At 38.4% G+C, this 25,618-nt stretch overlaps 2 protein-coding genes across 6 annotated transcripts in view; one reads left to right on the top strand and one right to left on the bottom strand.

The window, feature by feature from the left end:
- The window catches only part of LOC128694900 (facilitated trehalose transporter Tret1-2 homolog), a 35,229-nt gene extending 29,476 nt beyond the window's left edge, over nt 1-5,753 (bottom strand). For 2 of the 5 annotated variants that reach the window (XM_053785260.2, XM_070094357.1), the window contains exons 1-2: nt 5,519-5,592; nt 3,306-3,446 (exon numbers count right to left, since the gene is read on the bottom strand). In XM_053785260.2, the coding sequence (XP_053641235.1) occupies nt 3,306-3,401 (96 nt within the window). In that variant the 5' untranslated portion in view covers nt 3,402-3,446; nt 5,519-5,592. The other 3 variants (XM_053785263.2, XM_053785261.2, XM_053785262.2) reach the window with 3 other exon arrangements.
- Nucleotides 5,754-7,781: 2,028 nt separating this feature from the next.
- On the top strand, nt 7,782-25,178 carry Edc3 (Enhancer of mRNA-decapping protein 3). Its single transcript, XM_053785266.2, has 7 exons — nt 7,782-7,900; nt 10,276-10,479; nt 11,129-11,467; nt 15,335-15,563; nt 17,103-17,271; nt 17,474-17,627; nt 24,458-25,178. The coding sequence occupies exons 2-7, from the start codon at nt 10,316-10,318 to the stop codon at nt 25,041-25,043; spliced, it is 1,641 nt and encodes a 546-aa protein (XP_053641241.1). The 5' UTR covers nt 7,782-7,900; nt 10,276-10,315; the 3' UTR covers nt 25,044-25,178.
- Nucleotides 25,179-25,618: the final 440 nt, after the last annotated feature.

The raw sequence follows: 25,618 nt of genomic DNA, 5'->3' as shown, positions 1-25,618 counted from the left end.
ACTCTTTTTATTACAGGGTTGGCACTAGAAGCTTTCTTGGGGCCCATGGTGACTTATTTTGCAGGTACAATCACTAAAAATGCTGTGATAATATGAAATGTTCCAATTGTATGCGTGGATGCGACTGCACTGGCTGGCTTGTAAACACTGGCACCCACGAGACAACTGAGGTGTGCTCAGGCCACATTTGGACGCGTCTCGAACGAATCGCGTTGGGTGAGTTTTTTAGTGTTAGCTGAGGCAAAATTTTTGTGTTAAAATGTATCGTTAGCTGGATTTAACGTTAGCTGATGCCATCGTTAGCTGAGGGTCCACTGTGTGAAAAAAAAATTTTTTTACCACATGAAATGTTAATTTTAATACACACAAACTGAAAAAGGCATGCACAATTAAATGACACTTACTTTTATTGAAGATCTGGTGATGATTGATGGGATGGGAGGAGGGGAGAGCATTATCTTCTTACTGTTTAGAAGGGGAATCCCCTTCCATTAGGACTTGAGGTAGCAAGTCCTTTTCTGGGGTTACTTCCCTTCTTCTTTTAATGCCACTAGGACCAGCTTCAGAGTCACTGGACCTCTGTCGCACAACAAATCTGTCCATAGAGCTCTGTACCTCCCGTTTCTTCAAGACTTTCCTAAAATGGGCCATAACATTGTCATTGAAATAGTCACAAGCACGGCTTGCAACAGCTGTGTCCGGGTGATTTTCATCTATAAAGGTTTGCAGTTCAAACCACTCTGCACACATTTCCTTAATCTTTGAAGTAGGCACAATGGATTCCACAACTGGCATAGGCTTCTCAGGGTTAGCCCCAAACCCTTCAAAATCTTTCTTAATTTCCATACTAATTCTCACCCTTTTTACCACAGGGTTGGCACTAGAAGCTTTCTTGGGGCCCATGGTCACTTATTTTCCAGAAACACCACCGAAAACACTGTAATAATACGAAATATTCCGAGTGTATGCTTGGATGTTACCGCGGAGGCTGGCTGGTAAACAATGGGACGGCCGGCACATGTGAGGGCACATTGGACGCGTCTCGGACGAAAATCGGTATGCGGGTTTTTAATCGGTATGCGGGGCAAAAATTTTGCGATAAAAGTAATCGTTATGCGGAAAAATCGCTATGCGATGCCATCGTTATGCGGGGGTCCACTGTATATATATATATATATATATATATATATATATATATATATATATATATATATATATATATATATATATATATATATATATATATATATATATATATATATATATATATATGTCGTGCCGAATAGGCAGAACTTGCTATCTTGGTTTAAATAGCAACGCTCATCTTGCCATATAGGACAAGCGAAAATTTGTGTATGCAATAATTTCGCCAAAATCATTCTGAACCTAACGAAAAAAGTATATTTGATTGTGTTTGTTTAGTACTAAATTATTGTAAACGTATTTAAAATATATTTAGTTGGGTTAGGCTAAAATACATTGCTCTTGTTATAATAAGGTTAGGTAAGTTTTCTAAGATTCTTTTGATGCAAAATTAAATTTTTTTTACATTAGCATTAAAGAAAAAAATATATCTTTAAACGTATAATAGAAAATTTTAGAAAGGACTTAATTTTAAATGAGTTCTTGCTAATTGACCAGTTTTACATATTCAGCACGACATACATACATACATACATACATACATACATACATATATATATATATATATATATATATATATATATATATATATATATATATATATATATATATATATATATATATATATATATATATATATATATATATATATATATACACAGTGGACCCCCGCTTAACGATCACCTCCCAATGCGACCAATTATGTAAGTGTATCTATGTAAGTGCGTTTGTACGTGTATGTTTGGGGGTCTGAAATGGACTAATCTACTTCACAATATTCCTTATGGGAACAAATTCGGTCAGTACTGGCACCTGAACCTACTTCTGGAATGAAAAAATATCGTTAACCGGGGGTCCACTGTATATATGGTAGATGGAAAATATCATGACCATAATTCGTTCCAGAACTCTGGTCACCACCCGATTCTGTTGTGACCCAAATCTAATTTCCCCATTGGATTGTATGTACATACGATTAATCCATTCAAGACCCCTACAAACTGTAAGTAAATTTTTTTTTTTTTTTAAGATTTTTAAGTGCAAAAATAGTTAGTTAAACCACAGAATGCACAGTGTAAACTAAATGTAAAAATCTTGAATAACACTGAGAAAATCATGAACAACAGAGAAAACTAACAGTACACTAGTCCTAAGAGTTTTAAGGGGCGTCTAATGGCGGAGCAGTGAACTTCATTATTTATTGTCCGATTTTTTTCATTTCTGGTGTACGTTAAGAAGCATCTTTCCATCATACATAGCCCAACAAGCAACTGAGAAAAAAAAATATTTACCAAAAATCATATATGGCAAACCCTAGCCCAGTACTGGCACTGTGAGAAGCTGTTTCGGCACTACCTGCTGATAAAACATTACTTTATCACGGTCGTAATTACAGGAAGTGGGGGAAATTGGAGCGTGCAAAAAAAAAAAATGGACCGGAATGTGAAAATTGGCACGGCTGTGTTTATTTGGCACCCGATTATGTGTTCACAACCAGATGGAAAAATTTGGTGATTTTTTTTGGTCGTGAACTGATTTGTTCATGTTTGGAAGCGCTTGTGACCAGAGGTTCCACTGTATATATACACATACACATATACAGCCTCTCCTCACTTACCAACGTACTCGTTTACTGAAGACTCGGACTTATGACAGGCTCTCTGACCAGTATGCATACCTATATAATGTATATAAGAGCGATTTCTTCTATTCTGTTTATTACAATATACAGTACACTACTGTATAAACATTTAAAAATATACCAGAAATGTTATAAATGGTGCAAAGGTGACATTAAAATAATATCAAAGATGGTTGACACATACCCACTGCCATTATAGTATGCTCTTCACTTAGCAACGACTTCGTTTACCGACATGGTCTTAGGAATGGAACTTCATCGTTAAGTGAGGAGAGGCTGTATATATGTATCCCATCTATCAGAATTAATATGGAACATGTTTCAAGGCAAGAATACACATGTCAACTAAAAGAGAATGAACCAGAAAGAACAACAAGTAGAAACAATCTGTATAAAGATCCATCCATGTTTAATTTTTACTATCCATGCAGGATTCATATACAGTACCTGTTCACTGATCAGTGTTCATGACACTTATGACACAACACAGAAGAGAATGTCTTGTTAAGGTTACACTCACCTGTGGCTGCTGTACCTCTGCAGCAATCAGTGGTTGTTCCACCTCGTCCTCTCCTCCCCAAGGGCTCCACTCCCCTTCACTTTCAACATCAACCATATCAGTACTATAACAATGGGCTACCTCCTTATCTGTGAACAACAACTGAGATGAGATTAACTTTAGAATTAAGTGATCAATAAATTCACCACATATATATATAAGCTCAAAAAATAATGTTACTTGTAATATTATGACCAAATGCAACATATGGTCAGTCATATTACTGTAATTATTTGAACAATTAATTTGTTAATATGGCTGTTTCTGCATGAGTAATAGTTAATAGAAGGATGGAGTGCAACCATGATTTGGCACATGGAGAATATGGATATGGAAAATGGAATAAACTACAAGTAACAACTAATATAACAAATACGGAAGAAGACTGACAATGACTTGTACAGATAAAGCATTAAGTACGTAGCAGAGAGGTGTTAAGAGTTATGTAAGTTCAGGAATATATGAAGCAGATTTGTTTTTAGTCATAAAGCCTCATGGTGGGACATGAGTAATTTAATATAGATAACATACAAAATGAAACATGACTCAGAGGATTGTTTAGGACAAACCACAGATAAACTTCGAGTGGCATTTTGGATGGAATGTAGGAATTCAGAGGAAAAAACAATAGAGCAGTGATAGAGAAGTAATAAGGAGAAAATTATGAGAGCAGTGTCCTCTAGGGTTCAACAGGTACATATATACTTTCTTGAACAATTTACTAATGGTTTTACAAGGTTTACTTTTTCACGTAATTTCGAGGGCACATACATATTATGAGCATCCATGTACTATATAGTATAGTCACTAGATTTATCCTAGGCTAACTCGATAAAGTCAAACAATTTGGTTAGTAAGTTTATTTAGGTATCATACAGAGTTTAACATACATGCAAATTTCCAGGGATAACCCAAAAAAAGTCAAAGCAACTTATTTCCATGGTAAACATGATGAACATGGTAAAAGGTACTAAGAACAGTATATAAAGAATTTGTAGCATTTATGCTCACATACAAAGAGAAAATTTATATACAACTAGTAGTGGCCTCAGCTCACAACTGAAGGACCTGGGTTAGGTCTCCAGATGAGTGGAAACGATAGGAATGTTTCCTTAACCCTGACTCATGGAATCGTAATAACATAATTGCTATGGGATCAAACTTCCACCTATTCTGTGATTTCTTAACTCTGTTCCCTTATTTGTTCACCTAGAAGTAGGCACCGGGGTACTAGCAGACTGTTATGGAGCTGCATCCTGGGAAAGAAGAAAATTAAAGAACCCCAATGGAAATAAGACAGTTCTCAATCACTCACTAACTTATTGAATTATCCAGGATTACTAACCCTCAGTCAAGTATAATATGTTTAGTAAGCAAATAGATTTATTTAGGTTCAGGTACACATAAGTATATAATGCGCATGCATGCTAGTGAGTTTCTTTTGTGATTAACAATATTTTATTACATGTAAACTATATTTTTATGCTGCATAAAGAAATAATTTGTGGGGGATATTATTATTATTATTATTATTATTATAATCATGGGGAAGCGCTAAATCCATAGGATTATACAGCGCCTGTTGGGTAGGATGGAAGGTATTCAGGCTTAATTCAGGGAACTGGAGCACAGATCCAATTCCCTAGATCAAGAGCTAACCAGCATCAAGGAACCTCCCTTGAGGGGATTTTGGGGGATAACCCCCCCCCCCCAAAAAAAAAGTCAGACATTATTTCAGATACACCCGTTGCTTATTATTATTACATTACATTCGTGGGTGTGTTCTAAGGTAAGGAGTAGCTCCAGTTCTTCGGAACAAGAGCCCTTTACCTCCCCCTTCAGGGATACGCCTCCCTGAACATGGTAGCCAACACAATGACACGTGGCTGCCTATAAACCTTATTTACCTACAATCACACATTTTTGGGATGATTACAATGGTCTTACAGAATAACATGTGTAAATTACCTATAATAACCCCCCCCCAAATTAAAATTGATTTCCGCTGGAGTCGTTGTAATACTACGTGACAACAGCCTATTTGATACAGTAAAGATGCACTATAGATATATTATCTCAAAAGATATCTTTGACAATAGAGTGTTATGCCACCCACTGCTCTAATACCCACTAACAAGGCAATTACAGCAGTAAAAAAGGCAGTATTAAGTTACCAATAAGGAAGATATAGCCACGTCTTAAGTCTGGCAGCCAGACACAATACGTGGGATAAATATTTACGTCTGGGATACCAACCTAAAACTTTTAAAATTGTACACTGCTTCGGTTTTCAGTAATATCTTCTATGGTAGCAGTGTGCACAAAAAATAACTATATGTTTTATGGTGTAGGTGGCTTGTACGTAACGCTAAATGTGAAGTAATGCCTGAGTTCCACCGAGGAGCAATCTTCAATTAAGTCAAGGACCCCAATGCTAAACTCACAAACTAGTATTTAGTCACTTAGTCATAATACCAACTTACCTCATAATTTGTAATATTTTAAATTTAAGAATTAATCGAAGTCTGCCCGAAATGCCTAGCCATGCTAGGTGTTCTAGTGGTACACTCTGTAATTATTATTTTACTACATGTAAACCATACAATAACCAAATTCTGTAAACTCAGCATTGTAATCCTTATAGAGAAAAAACTTTGAAGTCACTTTGGCTTTTTTTGGGTTATCATAGGTAATCCACACATATGCTACTTCTTTCTTCTTTCAACAAACCGGCCGTATCCCACCGAGGCAGGGTGACCCAAAAAGAAAAACAAAAGTTTCTCTTTTCAAATTTAATAATTTATACAGGAGAAGGGGTTACTAGCCCCTTGCTCCCGGCATTTTAGTCGCCTCTTACAACACGCATGGCTTACGGAGGAAGAATTCTGTTCCACGTCCCCATGGAGATAAGAGGAAATAAACAAGAACAAGAACTAGTAAGAAAATAGAAGAAAACCCAGAGGGGTGTGTATATATATGCTTGTACATGTATGTGTAGTGTCACCTAAGTGTAAGTAGAAGTAGCGAGATATACCTGAAATCTTACATATGCTACTATGTATGGTAATTTATGTAAATGTATTTATGTATACCTGTACCTGAATAAACTTACTTAGCCATGTAGAAGAGGTTTAGTAAGTTTATTTGGGTAAAGGTACAAATAAATACAGTTACACAAATTATCATGCATAGTGATATATGTAAATTACCTAGGATAACAAAAAAAAGTCAAACAAAATGACTTATTTGACTTAAAAATGCTTAAGTTTATTTAGGTACAGATATAAGTACAAGTATCATTCCTAGTAATATATGTGTAAATTGCCCAGGGTAACCCAGAAGTCAGACAAAGTGACTTATTGCCAATGATGTCCTTGTGATATATTATTACTTTAAATCCTAGCTGTTATTATTATTATAATCAAGGGGGAAGCGCTAAGCCCGAAGGATTATACAGCGCCTGGGGAGGGGGAAGGCATTCAGGGTTAATTCGGGGAACTGGAGCACAGATCCAAAAATCCTAGCTGTTTGTTAGAAGAAAAATATTATTTCTCATTGAGGCTGATGAAATAATTTACTTCTACCATTATATAGGAGCTAGTAGCGTACAATATACAATCATGGATCAAGAGCCCGTCACTAGTTTCCCATAACTGAAGGAAATAAATTTTTGATAAAAATAAAATAAAGATGTGATGTCATGGCTCACGAACGTGACGTCATAACTTCATGGCTCACGAACGTGACGTCATAACTTCATGGCTCACGAACGTGACGTCATAACTTCATGGCTCACGAACGTGACGTCATAACTTCATGGCTCACGAACGTGACGTCATAACTTCATGGCTCACGAACGTGACGTCATAACTTCATGGCTCACGAACGTGACGTCATACCTCTATGGTTCACGAACGTGACGTCATAATTTCATGGCTCACGAACGTGACGTCATAACTTCATGGCTCACGAACGTGACGTCATAACTTCATGGCTCACGGACGTGACGTCATAACTTCATGGCTCACGAACGTGACGTCATAACTCCATGGCTCACGAACGTGACGTCATAACTTCATGGCTCACGAACGTGACGTCATAACTTCATGGCTCACGAACGTGACGTCATAACTTCATGGCTCACGAACGTAACGTCATAACTCCATGGCTCACGAACGTGACGTCATAACGTCATGGCTCACGAACGTGACGTCATAACTCCATGGCTCACGAACGTGACGTCATAACTCCATGGCTCACGAACGTGACGTCATAACTCCATGGCTCACGAACGTGACGTCATAACTCCATGGCTCACGAACGTGACGTCATAACTCCATGGCTCACGAACGTGACGTCATAACTCCATGGCTCACGAACGTGACGTCATAACTCCATGGCTCACGAACGTGACGTCATAACTTCATGGCTCACGAACGTGACGTCATAACTTCATGGCTCACGAACGCTTCTCAAACGTAAATAAAGAACACTAATGGCTGCTTAAGTTGATCCTTTTTGACATTTTCTCCGGTGTATTACTGATTAATCGTCTGGTGAGTCAAGTCACGTATTTTTGAAGCTTATTTTGAACTTTTTCATATATTGTTTGCTTCGGTTTATATATATATTGTTTGTTTCTAACGGAAATGCGGGGAATTTCACCCCTCACAGACCCCAATGTAGTTCAGTGTTATTATTATTGTATTTAAGGGGAAAGCGTTAAACCCATAGGGGTCATACAGCGCTTTGGGGAGTGGGAGGTAATATGGTTCGGTCCAAGGAAGTGGAGAGCAGATCCAGTTCCTTGGATCAGGATCCCTCCCCAGCACCACTTTTGAGGGGCATTATGTTATGCATTGTTGACAATTCTTTATAATAAATAAGTAAATAAATATTTATTTATTGTGGTAGACAATGGTTAATTTTTTTTTACTCCCCCCCCCTCCCTCTCCCAATAAAACAGATGATATATTATTTTGTTCAAAATGTAAGTTGAAGAAAGTCAGTAACTTTAAAATTACTGTGTAATGAGGAACCTGAATGGAAATAGGTCACATTCCATGGACGGAAATGTCTATCAGGAGGGTGTTCCAGGGGTCAACGCCCCTGTGGTCTAGTCCATGACGAGGCCTAAGAGTAATGTTGTTATAAGTGGCCCGGTGGCCTGGTGGCTAAAGCTCCCGTTTCACACACGGAGGGCCCGGGTTTGATTCCTGGCGGATGGAGACATTTCGACACGTTTCCTTACACCTGTTGTCCTGTTCACCTAGCAGCAAATAGGTACATGGGTGTTAGTCGACTGGTGTGGGTCGCATCCTGGGGGACAAGATTAAGGACCCCAATGGAAATAAGTTAGACAGTCCCCGATGACGCACTGACTTTCTTGGGTTATCCTGGGTGGCTAACCCTCTGTGGTTAAAAATCCGAATGAAATCTTACCTTATCTTATCTTATCTTCCTAATTGCAGGTTATTTGTGAAATCTCTGTTGGTCACATTGATAGTATTTGTTTATCCTGTGTTACATTTTACAAAATTCAATATATAAAGCCTTTTCAAAAGTTTAAAATTATGTAAGAGACCTGAATGAAAACCTATTTAACCCACCTCAACAGCTCTTCCTTGTTAAATGAGACATTTGGGTATCTTTATTTTGGAAACGCAGCGCTGTATAGCCCTTGTGGCTTAGCGCTTCTTTTTGATTATAATAATAATAATAATATTCTGGAAACGTTTTGCCAACCATTGATTTCATTTGTCCAATATCGAGAACAGTAGATGATGAGGAATTTGAGGCAATTAGCCCCTCAGTCTGGAGTTGATGTGTTTAGTCCATCTTGATAAAAGTACAGAATATGAATAGAGAAATAGTTTTCTAAACCCACCAGGCTCTGGTGGCCTGGTGGCTAACGCTCTCGCTTCACACGGCGAGGGCCTGGGTTTGATTCCCAGCCAGAGTAGAAACATTGGGCATGTTTCTTTCCACCTGTTGTCTATGTTCCCCATCAGTAAAATGGGTACCTGGGTGTTAGTCGACTGGTGTGGGTCGCATCCTGGGACACTGACCTAATTTGCCTGACATGTGGAGCATAACAAGGGGCTTTCTATATAGTAGTGTGTAATTGTTGTTAGCTAGGCCTGTATACCTTGTACATGTACTTGTAGTAAATAAAGATATTATTATTATTATTATACAAGTTATTCCTTGGGATGTGACGCCACTATAATCTACCAACACTCAGGCACCTACTTACTGCTTGGTGAACTGGCAAGGTTAAGTTTATTCCATTAGAATTAAGTAGTAGTAGTAGTGGTTAATAAACATTATTATCTAATACTAATCTCTGGACTGATATCAAGGTAGCACTGTCTAGTGATACAAAATAGGGGCCCAAATAGATGTCAAGCCTTTTGAGGAAATGTAGGAATTTTTTTTTTTTTTTTTTCAACAAGTCGGCCGTCTCCCACCGAGGCAGGGTGACCCAAAAAAGAAAGAAAATCCCCAAAAAGAAAATACTTTCATCATCATTCAACACTTTCACCACACTCACACATTATCACTGCTTTTGCAGAGGTGCTCAGAATACAACAGTTCAGAAGCATATACGTATAAAGATACACAACATATCCCTCCAAAATGCCAATATCCCAAACCCCTCCTTTAAAGTGCAGGCATTGTACTTCCCATTTCCAGGACTCAAGTCCGACTATATGAAAATAACCGGTTTCCCTGAATCCCAGAACACTGTTGTTTTCCTAACTATTAAATTGAATAATCATAATTCAGCTAGTGTTTTATTTATCATGCAGTTGATTATTTGATGTCTTAACAGTATGTGAAACACTCTTTTGCAAGGAGCATCTGAACAGATAATGTATTATCTTTATGTATGTAATGTTGTAACTAAAATTTTTTCTCTAATTTTCAGCTTCAAGGTGAAATTGCTTTCCGTTCAACAGGAGCACAAAATGTGCAGTGAATATGTTGGGTGTGAGGTGTCGGTGGAAGTAGGTGGTGGCTTGGGATGGTACCAGGGACGGGTGGTGAGTGTTAATGCTGAGAGGCAGACTATCACCATTACTCGAGTGCTTCACAATGGTCGCCCAGCTGCTCTTTCAGAAGTTACCATCAAGTAAGTTTTTTAATTTGTGTTAGAGAAATAGAATGATTGTAGAAATGCCTATATGTACTATGTCTCGGTAACTAATTATGGATAGGGTACTTCAAAAAAGAATAAAAGCATGTAGCATCATTTAATTCATTAGAGGCACTATTTGGAGTATGTACTGTAATGTATAAGAAAACTGTAGTCTGTATAAGTTCTAAATTGTGATAGCTGAATAGTAAAGGAACATTAGCTTTCAGAAACTGTAGTGAACAGCTGATAGGTATGGAGAAAGAGAGTACTCTTAATTTTAAGTGTTTTCTATATGCGACAGTGCCAACAATGAGGACAAACTCAGCATCTGATCTTTGATAAAAAATGTCTTAATGCTCTACTTATAAACATAAAATAGATTTGAATTTTTTCATTTTTTTTTATTTTTACATCCATAAATAGTGTTTTAATAAGGGGTTAGTAACTAGTTTACCTGTATAAATTACTAAATGTAGAAAGAAGAAAAAGTTATGAAAGCATTTGTTCTTTTTCAGGTCACCCTGCCTCGGTGGGAGATGGCTGGTGTGTTAAAAGAAAGTGTTTTAATGCATGTTTTGTCATTATTAAAATGTTGTGTTTGCCTATATTATTGGTAGTGCCTTATCTAGACAAATAATTCCAGTGCTGGTGACATCATAGACTTAAAGATCCTGTCACGTCCAAGTGATGGCACTGATGAACAGCAACAAAATGTGAATTCAAAACGAGGACAGCAGCTACAGCAGGTTGTTCAGCCTCAGTCCCTGTCTCAACAGCGGTTACAGAAGCAGCAAGACTGTCCAGAAAGTCAGTGTATATCTTACCAGAAATCATTGAAACATGCTCCATTACAGCAGGCAACAGCTACTGCAGATGTGACCCGGACAGGATGCTCGGTGAATGATGTGCAGCACATTCGACGTAAGCCTCGCACATCTGTAGGCGAAACGCTCGCTCATGGGCCTCATTCTTCGGGGTCCAGGTCAGTTAACAAATACTGTTTGTTATCATTTTTTTGCAGAACATATTATAATTGGACTTATTGTGTACTGTACTCTGGAAGCATTTTGTTGGAGTGAACTGAGATGTAGGCCATTCTTGACAAATTACTTCAATATGGGCAGCAAATATCAATGCATTTTTAAAGCAATGTAGGAAAACCTTGTTTTACTATAAATTGGTGTAGGTTTTAGACATATAGTACACTGATGCATACAGTAAGGTGCAGAAAACCCTCGATACAATGAACCTTAATATAATGACTTATGAAATAATGGGGGTCAAAATCCACTATTTAAATTGTATGTACTTTTAGCTATTTTATTTTTAATGGCGTTGCTGTGCAACCCATTCTCCTGATAGCTATATTACATTTCACTTAGGGTTTATAGCCCATTTTTAAGTTAGGTGAGATTGTTAGAAGAGAAAACTATAAATATAAGATAAAGGATGATAAAGTCTGCTGCACAAACAGAAAATGGGCACCCACTGCATGTGGCTCATGTAAAAGTCACATTTTAATCATTCAAAGTTCCTTCAGCGACCACCCATTTGGATGTTTTTACAACAGTACCGCAATATTTGTGGTACTGTTTAACATGCTCACAGCTGTGCTGTGAGCATGTTGAATTGGAGTGACTACCACACTTAAGTTTTGGAGGAGGAAGATACAGTGCCTGCATTGAAAATAGGATAATGTTTGACTATGATGTTTGTGCCCTTCTAGAAAGGTCACTAAGTAGCATTAAGGTCTTGTAGTACAATTTGTTTGTATGTTTTGAATTGCTAGAACTAGCTGATTGATTTGGCCTTATCATTTTTTTCATCAGTAGTTTGATTTAATGTACTGCCTTAAGTTTATCAGTTGGGATGATACTCTAAACGTATATAGTTTTTTAACACAGTGGCCATATCCCACCAAGGCAGGGTGACCTAAAAAGTAAAATGAAAGTTTTTCTTTGTAAATTTAATAATTTATACATGAGAAGAGGTTACTAGCCCCTTGCTCCCAGCATTTTAGTCACATCTTATGACATGCAAGTCTTACGGAGGAAGAATTCTTCTCCACTTTTTCATGGAGATAAGAGGAAATAAAGAACAAGAACTTTTAAGAAATAGAAGAAAACCCAGATGAGAATGTGTATATATACAAGTGTACATGCATGTGTAGTGTGACCTAAGTGCAAGTAGAAGTAGCAAGATATACCTGGTATTCTGCATGTTTAGGAGAGAAAGAAAAATAAAAAGCACCAGTAATCCTGCCATCATGTAAAATATTTCATTTCATTTCCATTTCACACTCATTTTGTAGGATGGTAGTACCTCCCTGGGTGGTTGCTATCTGCCAACCTACTACCTACATACAGTAGAGCAGAAAAATAATGTAAGGGACCTGGGAGTAATGTCTGAGGATCTCACTTTCAAGGATCACAACAGTGCCATGATCGCACATGCAAAGAAAATGATAGGATGGATAATGAGAACGTTCAAAACGAGAGATGCCAAGCCAATGATGATCCTTTTCAAATCACTTGTTCTCTCTAGTCTGGAATACTGCTGTACATTAACATCTCCATTCAAAGCAGGTGAAATCGCAGATCTAGAGAGTGTACAGAGATCCTTTATTGCACGTATAAGTTCTGTCAAGCACCTTAACTATTGGGAACGCTTGGAAGCACTTGACTTGTACTCGTTGGAACGCAGGAGGGAGAGATATATCATAATCTGCACTTGTAAAATCCTGGAAGGAATGGTCCCAAATCTGCACACAGAAATCACTCTCTACGAAAGTAAAAGACTGGGCAGGCGATGCAAAATGCCCCCAATAAAAAGTAGGGGCGCCATTGGTACACTAAGGGAAAACACCATAAGTATCCGGGGCCCAAGACTGTTCAACAGCCTCCCATCAAGCATTAGGGGAATTGCCAATAACCCCCTGGCTGCCTTCAAGAGAGAGCTGGACAGATACCTAAAGTCAGTGCCGGATCAGCCGGGCTGTGGCTCGTACGTTGGACTGCGTGCGGCCAGCAGTAACAGCCTAGTTGATCAGGCCCTGATCCATCGGGAGGCCTGGTCATGGACCGGGTTGCGGGGGTGTTGATCCCCAGAATAACCTCCAGGTAACCTAGATGTTACTGTATATGCATTGTATATTCTTGGATAGCAAAATCCTATATACCTTATACCCTCCATTTTTTTTTTATTTTATTAACACATCTGCCGTTTCCCACCATGGTAGGGTGGCCCAAAAATGAAAAACTTTCACTATCATTCACTCCATCACTGTCTTGCCAGAGGTGTGCTTACACTACAGTTATAAAACAGTAACATTAACACCCTTCCTTCATAGTGCAGGCACTGTACTTCCTCCATTTTATCTGTATTGTATCAGCTATGGTGTAGGAGCTATTAGTTTAATCATATATTCAACACCTTCATTTGTAATTTTTGTAAACAAGTAAAGGGATTAGTTTACTTCAGCATAACATAGGAACCCACCTTCTTATATTGGGGGAGGATTGCACACTAAACTGAATGGGACCATCCATTTCAGGGACTCACAATTTAGAATCAAATGTGTATGTCATACACCTTAATCCTTGCAGTTGATTTAGAGGGAAAAATATTTTGTTGCAGCACCCTTTTAGTAAGAATCTTGATCCACTTTTTTTTTTTTTTATCAAATTTTATGTTTTTAGTACATCTATTGTACTTGCTTCAGAGCAAGTCTTTTTATGAAGAAATCTTATTTGGTCAGCAAATGTAGTTTGGTTTTGCTTATTATTGAGAATGTTGCAATTCAGAGGATCATCTAAACTGTGATGTCAGCATACTTCTGGCAAGACATTGATCAAGTGAATGATGGTGATTGTGTTTCCTCTGGTGATAAGTTCCAGCTGCTTAGGTATGGAACGAATGAAGAACTCAAAAGGAGCACTACTGTATATACAAAACTCAAGAGGGTCACCAAATAGAATGTAAGGAACATGTAAAAGACCTAGGAATAATTATGTCAGCGGACCTTTCTTTTAAAGACCATAACAAGACCAAGATCACGACAGCCAGGAAGATGACTGGGTGGGTATTGAGAACTTTCAAAACAAGGGAAACAATGCCGATGGTGACACTCTTCAAATCGGTAGTGCTCCCTCACTTAGAATATTGCTCAGTGCTGACAGCCCCATTCAGGGCAGGAGAAATATCGGAGCTGGAACAAATACAGAGATCGTTTACTGCTCACATTGAGCCAGTAAAGCATCTAAACTACTGGGAACGCCTGCAAGTCTTGAACATGTACTCATTGGAGCAGAGGAGAGAGAGGTACATGATAATATATACCTGGAAGGTACTCGAGGGCTTGGTCCCAAATCTGCACACTGCCATAACAACATACTGGAATGAGAGATATGGGAGGAAGTGTAAAAATAAACCCAGTGAGGAGCAGGGGTGCAGTGGGGACAATAAGGGAACACTGTATCAACATCCGGGGTCCCAGACTTTTCAACATCTTACCAGAAGATATCATAAACACTGCTGGAACAAGTGTTGAAGTCTTCAAGAGGAAACTAGACAGGTATCTTCACCAGATGCCAGATCAACCAGGCTGTGATGGATATGTGGGGCAGCGGACTTCCAGCAGCAACAGCCTGGTTGACTAGGCGAGCACCAGACGAGCCTGACCCATGGCCAGGCTCAGAGAGTAGATATACTCTTGAAATTCTTCAAAGGTATATCAAAGGTAAAGGTATATCTGTTTGGGGGTCACCCTGCCTCGATTGAAGATGGCCGTTGTGTTTAAAGAAAAAATGAAAATTTTTGTATTGTTAATGTTTCCCTTCTTTCTTTAAAGAGAATCTGCTGGTGAATGGCAACGAATGAACCAAGCCACATCAACAGTACAGGAATACAGCTCTCCTCGGCGTAATGACAGATACAGCAATGATACATCACGAACCCCTGGGAAAAAAGAAAGACTGAGGCGGGCTCGGGATGAAACTACCTTTGGTACCCCTATTGATGATGATATGCTTACTACAGAGTTTGATTTTGAAAAGAATCTTGCTCTCTTTGACAAACAGGTAAAGATTATTGTATCAAAGTTTAGAAACCATATGTTTGTCACTATTCTTTAGAACTTACTTGCAAGAAATGCTTTTATTTTGTTATCCTTGCATTAAAAGGCCTCAAGGTCTAGTTTATACCCCTATCCTACTCCTTGGTGTATTTGAATACTCAAGTCACTTGTAATACCTACCTTGGTGGGAGACAGCTGGCTTGTTAATGAAATGCATATACGTACTTTCTTTCAACATACCAGCCGTATCCCACCGAGGCGGGGTGGCCCAAAAGGAAAAATGAAAGTTTCTCCTTTTAAATTTAGTAATATATACAGGAGAAGGGGTTACTAGGCCCTTGCTCCCAGAATTTTAGTCGCCGCTTACGGAGGAAGAACTCTGCTCCACTTCCCCATGGAGAAAATATATATATGTATGCTAGAAAGGTGTTGAAAAGGTGTTGAAACCATAGTTGCTGTAAAAGAGCTGTAGTATACATGCCTGAAAAATTTAAGACTTAATAGAGATTACAATTTTACCATGTGATATCATAGTCATTTCTCAATAAGCATCATCCTTCCATAAAAAATGAAAATGTTCATATGAGCTTTTTCATTAATTTTTGAATTACAGTAGAATATAGACCATAGAAAGTTTTTATACCTGTCACAAATTATCCTTAACAACAGTATTAGATAGTGATTTTGTTATAAAATGTGAATTTTTTATTAACTGTGTAGATATGAAAGTATGTAGGTAGTAGGTTGGTAGACAGCAACCGCCCAGGGAGGTACTACCGTCCTGCCAAGTGAGTGTAAAACGAAAGCCTGTAATTGTTTTACATGATGGTAGGATTGCTGGTGTCTTTTGTTTGTTTTATAAACCTGCAAGATTTCAGGTACATCTTGCTACTACTTCTTACACTTAGGTCACACTACACATACATTTTTTTTTTTTTTTTTTCAACAAGTTGGCCATCTCCCACCGAGGCAGGGTGACCCAAAAAAGAAAGAAAATCCCCAAAAAGAAAATACTTTCATCATCATTCAACACTTTCACCACACTCACACACTTTAGAATGAAGCATTTCCATTTTGACATTTAGTGACAAACTTCTTTCCTCAGAGACTTAAACTTCCTGCAACTTTTTCCCTTCACTACTTCAAAAATAATTTGTACTTAGGAAATGTACGACAAGGGTACAGTCCATCCTGGACCATTGTTAAGTCACGAGTCACAGTTGTAACTTGACAGTTGTCCAGAATGGAGCGAAATGCTATCATAAGTTTCCTCTCCTTTATATGGGTTGCTTGTGAATTGTTCTAGCTAGAGTACTGTGATTTTTTATTCATTCTGCCTTCTTCATTTGTCTTTTACTTCATCTTGTATAGACCCCAGAGTAAATGCACATGTAATTTACCACAGTATGCTATATTCACTCTCCACACTTTTAATTTTTGTCTCCATATCTTTTTTTTTCCTAGTCCTACAATTATTTTTTATCACATTGCTCTTTTTCTGAAATATAATGATTTACAATATTATATTACTGTACTTACACAGGCTGTAATGGAGGAAATTCAGAGTTTGAAACCAGATGTTATACGCCAGGCTGACCGCTATGCTGAGAAAAATTATAGGTGTGACGAGAACGTTTTGCCCTCGAAACCACCAGTAAAAAGGCAAATCATTGTTCCCACATCAGGTGCTGCTGAGGTTATATATGCTAATGGTTAGTAATTAATTTTGTATATTATTGTTATGTTGTAATGTTGCTCACACCTTACAAAAAAAAAAAAAAGATTGGATATGACTATTACCTCAGACAGAAATACTGAGCTATTTGTGAAACATTTTATATTTTATCAGTTTACTATAACCAATTTATATATGTTTGTGTGTGTAATTAATGTAGAAAATACTCTGATTTCCAGATAGTGGACTACTTGTACCTTCTGTAACCAGTGAGCTCCGTGCTGCCCTCCTATCCACAGCAAATCAACATGGCCTCACAAACTCTCGCCAGCTGGAGATGATTGGACGAGCTGCTACTGAGATCATACTTTCTCTTAGTGGTGGTAGCCACAGGTAACACTGGCCTTTAATTTTATGTCCTGTATTAATTTTTCTTATGTCCACACCATTTCATTTTGTACAGTAACATATACAATCAGCATGTGCATTCTCACGAATATCTATATGCCGTGCATTAACAGAAATTTGTGAGTGACTCTACCCATTGCTCCATGAAATTGTGACTTTTATTCTTTTTGGATCCTTTAGGTAAGTGTCTCATTCTTTGTATATAATAATGATCTATACTAACCCTTTACCTTCTATGTTCTTTTTCCTTTTCTTCCTTGTTTTTGGTTTCCCTTCTTCAGTTTTTACATTTTCTTGATTCATATCCACTCATGACCATCAACTTTTTGTTATCCTTTCTCTGCATATGTTCAGATAATTAACTTAATTGCTCTTTTTTTTCTACCCTGCTGTTTATTTCTTGTACACTACTGTCTCACATCCTTTGCCCTTATTGTACCCTTTTCTTAACATTATGTTGTAGACAGTCTTCGATTACGTGGTAATGTTGGCACACATTTAGCAAGACTGTGATGTGTGAGTCACCATGAGTGTTTTCCTTCTTGTTTGGGTCACCCTGCCTTGGTGGGAGACAGCCGGTGTGTTAAAAAAAATTCTTTCGTGCACCAAAATAGCATTAAATACAGCATGCCTTTTCATTAAGTTTCAGTATACAGTGGACCCCCGCCTTACAAACTCATTGCGTTAGGTTAAATCTGCTATACGAAGCATTTGAACGCAAAAAATTTTGCCTCGCCTCACGATAAAAAACTCGCCTTACGTGATTCGTCCAAGACGCGTCCCATGTGTGGCCTCAGCTGCCCCGTGGGTGCCAGTGTTTACAAGCCAGCCAATGTGGTTGCATCTAAGCATACATTCGATACATTTCATATTATCACAGTGTTTTTAGTGCTTGTAACTGCAAAATAAGTCACCATGGACCAACCCTGTGGTAAAAAGAGTGAAAATTACTATGGAAATGAAGAAAGAGATAATTGCTAAGTACGAAAGTGGAGTGTGTGTCTTGGAGCTGGCCAGGTTGTATACCAAACCCCAATCAACCATTGCTACTATCTTGGCCAACAAAACGGCAATCAAGGAAGCTGTTCTTGCAAAAGGTGCAAGTTTGTTTTCGAAACAGAGATCACAAGTGATAGAAGATGTTGAGAGACTGTTATTGGCGTGGATAAACGAAAAACAGATAGCAGGAGATGGCATCTCTCAAGTGATCATATGGGAAAAGGCTAGGAAGTTGCATGACGATTTAACTAGAAAAATGCCTGCAGCTAGTGGTGATGTGAGTGAATTTAAGGCATGGTGATAAGGCATGGTGAGGCTGCCAGTTCGGACCAATAAGCGGCTGAAAAATATGTGAAGGAATTCAAGGAGTACATAGGCAGTGAAGAACTGAAACCTGAACAAGTGTTTAATTGCTACGAAACAGGCCTGTTTTGGAAGAAAATGCCAAGCAGGACCTACATTACTCAGGAAGAAAAGGCACTCCCAGGACATAAGCCTATGAAAGACAGGCTTACTCTTTTGATGTGTGCTAATGCTAGTGGTGATTGCAAAGTGAAGCCTTTATTGGTGTATCACTCTGAAACTCCCAGAGCGTTCAGGCAAAACAATGTCCTCAAGGCTAATTTGTGTGTGCTGTGGAGGGCAAACAGTAAGGCATGGATCACTAGGGACTTTTTCTATGATTGGTTACACCATGCATTTGCCCCCACTGTGAAAAATTACCTAATGGAAAAGAAACTGGACCTTAACCCTTTGAGGGTTTCGGACGTACTAGTACGTCTTACGCGCAGGGATTTTTGACGTACTAGCACGCATAAATTCTAGCGCCGTCAAATCTCGCGGGAAAAGGCTGGTAGGCCTCCATATGAAAGAATGGGTCTATGTGGTCAGTGTGCATGGTATAAAAAAAATCCTGCAGCACACAGTGCATAATGAGAAAAAAAAAAAACTTTGACCGTTTTTTTGGAATAAAACAGTGACTTTGCACTGTATTTTCGTATGGTATTTATTGTTGTATTCTAGTTTTCTTGGTCTCATTTTATAGAAGGGAAGGCATATCACAGAAATTGAGATGATTTTGACTGGTTTTACAATGAAAAGTACCTTGAAATTGAGCTCCAAGTAGCAGAAATGTTCGATTTTTACCAAAGTTCAAAAGTAAACAAATCATGCCAAGCGTCCAATACACATCAACTGGTGAGTCTAATATTCTTTTGCAAGTGCGCCAATATGATTTATATCATTTTTTACACTAATGCAGTAGTCTGCATAACAGTAAATCTTCTATTTTTTGTGAGAATAAAAATTCAAAGTGGAAAGCAAAAGAATGTAAGAGGGGCCTTGAGACGTGACTAATGAACAGAGGAAATGTCATTTTAGTGCCAGGAATGTATTTCTTGTTTGTTCTGGACCCTATTCAGAAATTGGCATTTTTTGAAATTTGTGTGAAATTGGCAAAATTGCTAAATTCTGACCACTGTATTGGACAGTTGAAAATGGTAAATGGGTGGTTTCTTGCACTTATTCAATAGAAAAAATGTAGCTTTAGCGAAATATTCATGTTTTTTGTCGACTAGTACAGTGGAATTGGTCGAAAATGGGGCTCAAAGTGGGCAAAATCGCCGATGCGTAAACATCGCCGAGACCGCTAACTTCGCAAGAGCATAATTCCGTAAGTTTTCCATCAAATCTCATAATTTTGGTGTCATTATGATCGGGAAAAGATTCTCTATCTTTTCATAAGAAATTTTTTTTTTTTTTTTTTTTTTAAATTTGGCAGACCCTGAGAACGAGTTTCTGAGAGGGCCTGTCGACCCTCAAAGGGTTAAGTGCCTCCTGGTATTAGACAATGCTCCTGGTCATCCTGCAGACTTGGCAGAGCGACTTTCTCGGGACATGAGCTTCATTAAGGTCAAGTTTTTGCCTCCTAATACCACTCCTCTCCTGCAGCCCATGGACCATCAGGTCATTTCAAATTTCAAAAAACTCTACACAAAAGCTATGTTTCAAAAGTGCTTTGAAGTGACCTCAGACACTCGATTGACTCTAAGAGAGTTTTGGAAAGATCACTTTAGTATCCTCAGTTGTGTAAACCTTATAGGTAAGGCTTGGGAAGGAGTGACTAAGAGGACCTTGAACTCTGCTTGGAAGAAACTGTGGCCACAATGTGTAGAAGAAAGGGATTTTGAAGGGTTTGGGGGCTAACCCTGAGAAGCGTATGCCAGTTGTGGAATCCATTGTGGTATTAGGGAAGTCCTTGGGGTTGGAGGTTAGTGGGGAGGATGTGGAAGAGTTGGTGGAGGAGGACAATGAAGAACTAACCACTGATGAGCTGCAAGATCATCTTCAACAGCAAGAGGCCAGACCTGAGGAAACTGTTTCAGAGGAGAGGAGAGAGAAATTGAGGAAGTTGCCTACTTCAAAGATTAAGGAAATGTGTGCAAAGTGAGTTGAACTGCAGACTTTACGGATGAAAATCACTGACACAGCTACTGCAAGCCGTGTTGGCAACCTGTACAATGACAGTGTTATAGCCCATTTTAGGAAAGTTTTAAAGGAACAGGAGGTACAGAGCTCTATGGACAGATTTGTTGTGTGACAGAGGTCCAGTGACTCTCAAGCTGGTCCTAGTGGCATTAAAAGAAGGGAAGTAACCCCGGAAAAGGGCTTGCTACCTCAAGTCCTAATAGAAGGGGATTCCCTTTCTAAACAATAGCTTCCACACTCTCCCCTCCTCCCATCCCATCAATCATCACCAGGTCTTCAGTAAAGGTGAGTGTCATGTATTCTATTCTTAGTAGAGTAGTAATTGTGCATGTCTTCTTCAGTTTGTGTGTATTAAAATTAATATTTCATGTGGTAAAAATTTTTTTTTTCATACTTTGGGGTGTCAGGAACGGATTAATTTGATTTCCATTATTTCTCGTGGGGAAAATTAATTCAGCTGACAATAATTTCGGCTTACGATGAGCTGTCAGGAACGGATTAATATCGTAAGGCGGGTATTTTGGACCTTGCAGAAAAATATTAAAAAATTTCCATAGTTATTTAGAAGGCAAGGTGACCCAAAGAAGGAAACACATTTACCACCATTTATTACATGTCAGTCCAAAAAATTGAATCCGACCTCCCTTTCCTTGCACTGAACCTGATTACCTTATATTCCTAAAGTTGTATGTCCCCTATAGGTTTAGCACTTCTTTCATGATTTTTTTTTTTTTTTTTTTAACAAGTCAGCCATCTCCCACTGTGGCAGGGTGACCCAAAAAGAAAGAAAATCCCCAAAAAGAAAATACTTTCATCATCATTCAACACTTTCACCTCACTCACACATAATCACTGGATTTGCAGAAGTGCTCAGAATACAACAGTTTAGAAGCATATATGTACAAAGATACACAACATATCCCTCCAAACTGCCAATATCCCAAACCCCTCCTTTAAAGTGCAGGCATTGTACTTCCCATTCCCATCTATAAATATATTAAACAACCATGGTGACATTACACATCCCTGTCTAAGACCTACTTTTACTGGGAAGTAGTCTCCCTCTCTTCTACACACCCTAACCTGAGTCTCATTATCCTCATAAAAACTCTTTACAGCATTTAGTAACTTGCCACCTATTCCATATACTTGCAACATCTGCCACATTGCTCCCCTATCCACTCTATCATATGCCTTTTCTAAATCCATAAATGCAATGAAAACTTCCCTATCTTTATCTAAAATTTGTACACATATATGCTTCAATGTAAACACTTGATCTACACATCCCCTACCCACTCTAAAGCCTCCTTGCTCATCCGAAATCCTACTTTGTCTTACCTCAAATTCTTTCAGTAATAACCCTACTAAACACTTTTCCTGGTATACTCCCTAAACTTATTCCTCTATAATTTTTACAGTCACTTTTGTCCCCCTTCCCTTTATATAAAGGAACTATACAAGCTCTTTGCCAATCCCTAGGTACCGTCCCCTCTTTCATACATTTATTAAACAAAAATACCAACCACTCCAACACTATATCCCCCCTGCTTTTAATATTTCTGTCATGACCCCGTTGGTTCCAGCTGCTTTACCCCCTTTCATTCTACATAATGCCTCACGCACCTCCCCCACACTCACGTCCTGCTCTTCTTCACTCCTAAAAGATGTTATACCCAGGGCCGGATTACTGCATTGGCAAACTAGGCATTTGCCTAGGGCCCCGCACATTTGGGGGCCCCGCGGTCCAAGGGGTTCAGGGGCTCATCCAAGACTGCGCACATGGTGCAAGTGCAAAGGGGTCCCTACCTAAAAAGTTCAAGTGTTTGGAGAGTAAAATTGATTTTTAAAAATTAATCAAAACAAAAATAAATAATGAAATAAAATAAAATAAAAATAAATAAACCTAACCATAGATGGCAACACTCAAAACACCTTTGTTTACATCAGAACATCTGTGTTTTCCCGCTAATGGGTGAGTATGGGAGATTCCTCTCCAATTTTCTGTAGTAATTACACGTTATCTAGACTTGTACTGTGACAAATTAACTGAGGTGTTGTTGATAGACATTGATGTGTATGGATAAATGTTTGTTTTCGCCTCTAAATGTTAAGGGAGGTACCTGACAGGGCTACTTGATCAGTAAAGATGCATTTTAGTAAAAATGATAATAATGGTCAGTGATTTATAAAGGGAATAATAGTGCTGTAGTGGTTATGCTGAATATAATAGGTACATGATGTCACTACTTTAATAGCCTAATCTAGTAATACTATGCTGTCTTGAGTTTATTCTCTTTAAAATGCATGATTTAACAAGATAGTTATAATGGCTGTTGGTAAATGGTTTTGGTTGTCTTGATGTACTTTCCCTATTAAATTAAATCTAAATAGCCAGAATGTATTTAATTAGACCTTAAACAGGCTCACATCGACCCCCCCCCAAGCTGGAAGGGGTCGCTTCACTTACCTGTAACTCAAAGGGGCCCCGCCAATCTGAGTAGCCTAGAGCCCGGAGACTTCTTAATCCGGCCCTGGTTATACTTTCCTGACCAGTGCATGAAATTACCGCCTCCTTTTCTTCATCGACATTTAAAGGTTCCTCAAAATATTCCCTCCATCTACCCAATACCTCCAGCTCCCCATCTACTAACTCCCCTACTCTGTTTTTAACTGACAAATCCATTCGTTCCCTAGGCTTTCTTAACTTGTTTATCTCACTCCAAAATTTTTTCTTATTTTCATCAAAATTTCTTGACAGTGCCTCTCCCACTCTATCATCTGCTCTCCTTTTGCACTCTCTCACCACTCTCTTCACCTTTCTTTTACTCTCCATATACTTCTGCTTTGTAAAAACCTCTCATAAGCTACATTTTTCTCTCTTATCACACCCTTTACTTCATCATTCCATTAATCACTCCTCTTTCCTCCTGCACCCACCCTCTTATAGCCATAAACTTTTTCCCCACATACTAATACTGCATTTTTGAAACTATTCCAACCCTCTTCAATCCCCCCACTACTCATACTTGCACTAGTCCATTTTTCTGCCAATAGTTGCTTATATCTCACCCTAACTTGTATTTCTTTATTTCCTCTTATTTCCGTGGGGAACTGGAACAGAATTCTTCCTTTGTAAGCAATGCGTGTCATAAGAGGTGGCTGAAATGCTGATAGCAAGGGGCTAGTAACCCCTTCTCTTGTATTCATTACTAAATTTAAGAAGACGACTTACGTTTTTCTTTTTTTGGTCACCCTGCCTTGGAGAATGATGTTTAGATAAGATTAGCTAGATATAAACCTATTGATCATTTTTTTTTTTTTTACAGGTTGGGGACAGGTAATAGCCAGCAGCCTCCAATTGTAGTATTGCTTTGTGGTTGCCATTTACAAGGTGCAGCTGGTGTTAATACTGCCCGACACTTAGAAAGTCATGGAGTGCAGACTGTTGTAGTCACCAATCAGATGTCTGTTTCACCTCCACCTCCTCTACTACTTACTCATGAGCTGCAGCTCTATAACCTCACCAATGGCCGTACAACATCTGATCCCCGAGGCATTGTGCCCACTCTTGATCTGATAGTTGATGCTCGACTGGATCACAGTGGACGGGCGGGTGAGGGTGGATCTGGTCAAGCCTGGTTAAACTTGACTTCTGCTTGGGCATCATCATGTCGTGCACCTATTTTTGCCCTAGACCCACCTAGTGACCTGGCAGCAATACCATCGACTCAGCCGCCATTACCTGCGCGTGTTCTTCTATGTCCTGCTCTTCCATTAGCATACACTCCTGCTCGTGGGAAAGTGTACCTTATGAACTTGCCCATACCCCAACAAACATTTCGAGCTGTAGGCATAAAGTATGTGTCCCCATTTGGAGCCAAGTTGGTTATTCCACTTCATCCTTGTGAGTAATATGGAATACAGTCGATCATCTAAGAGATTTTGCTGAATGATCTGAGCATTTATTTATTGTTGAAGTACATTTTCATCTTGTTAGTACTGTTTTTGTAATATATGGTATATATATATATACATAATATTAATCAGTATTGAACTATATTTTTACAAAAAGTTATAATAAATTATAAAATATTATTATTATTATTAAAGTACTGTAATCACTACTTTATGTAATGCAAAGCATGCTTATGATCTGAGTCTTAGAGAGAGGGTGACATGATTTTCCCTTGTATAGTATGCAAGTAAACCCTCGCTCTATTCGGTCTTGATTTAACGGACTTGTGAAATAGTGGACGAAATCCATTGAATAAATAGCATTTTTAACTCCTTGCTTTTCAATGTTTATGGCAATATAACTGTAAAGTGTGTGTGTACTATTGTATTAAGTATACAGTAGAATACTTTAAGGAGTTTTCTGATATTTTTTAACATTATTCTGATTTAGCAAACACTTGGAAAGTCCCTCGTATTAGTCCGTTTTATTGAGAGTTTACTGCACCTTCTTCGATTTTTATTATAATTAAACT

This window comes from Cherax quadricarinatus, chromosome 45 (genome assembly GCF_038502225.1).
Source record: "Cherax quadricarinatus isolate ZL_2023a chromosome 45, ASM3850222v1, whole genome shotgun sequence".
In the NCBI taxonomy this organism is placed as follows: domain Eukaryota; kingdom Metazoa; phylum Arthropoda; class Malacostraca; order Decapoda; family Parastacidae; genus Cherax; species Cherax quadricarinatus.
Note: the sequence above shows the minus strand (reverse complement) of the source record. Positions and strands in the feature narration are given on the sequence as shown.

What these genes read in the sequence shown, in the direction of transcription:
- Edc3 (XM_053785266.2), top strand. Translation starts at nt 10,316, where the DNA reads ATGTGCAGTGAATATGTTGGGTGTGAGGTGTCGGTGGAAGTAGGTGGT. An exon ending in CTTTCAGAAGTTACCATCAA is followed by an intron (nt 10,480 to 11,128) that starts GTAAGTTTTTTA and finishes AAATAATTCCAG; the next exon opens with TGCTGGTGACATCATAGACT. An exon ending in TGAGGTTATATATGCTAATG is followed by an intron (nt 17,272 to 17,473) that starts GTTAGTAATTAA and finishes TCTGATTTCCAG; the next exon opens with ATAGTGGACTACTTGTACCT.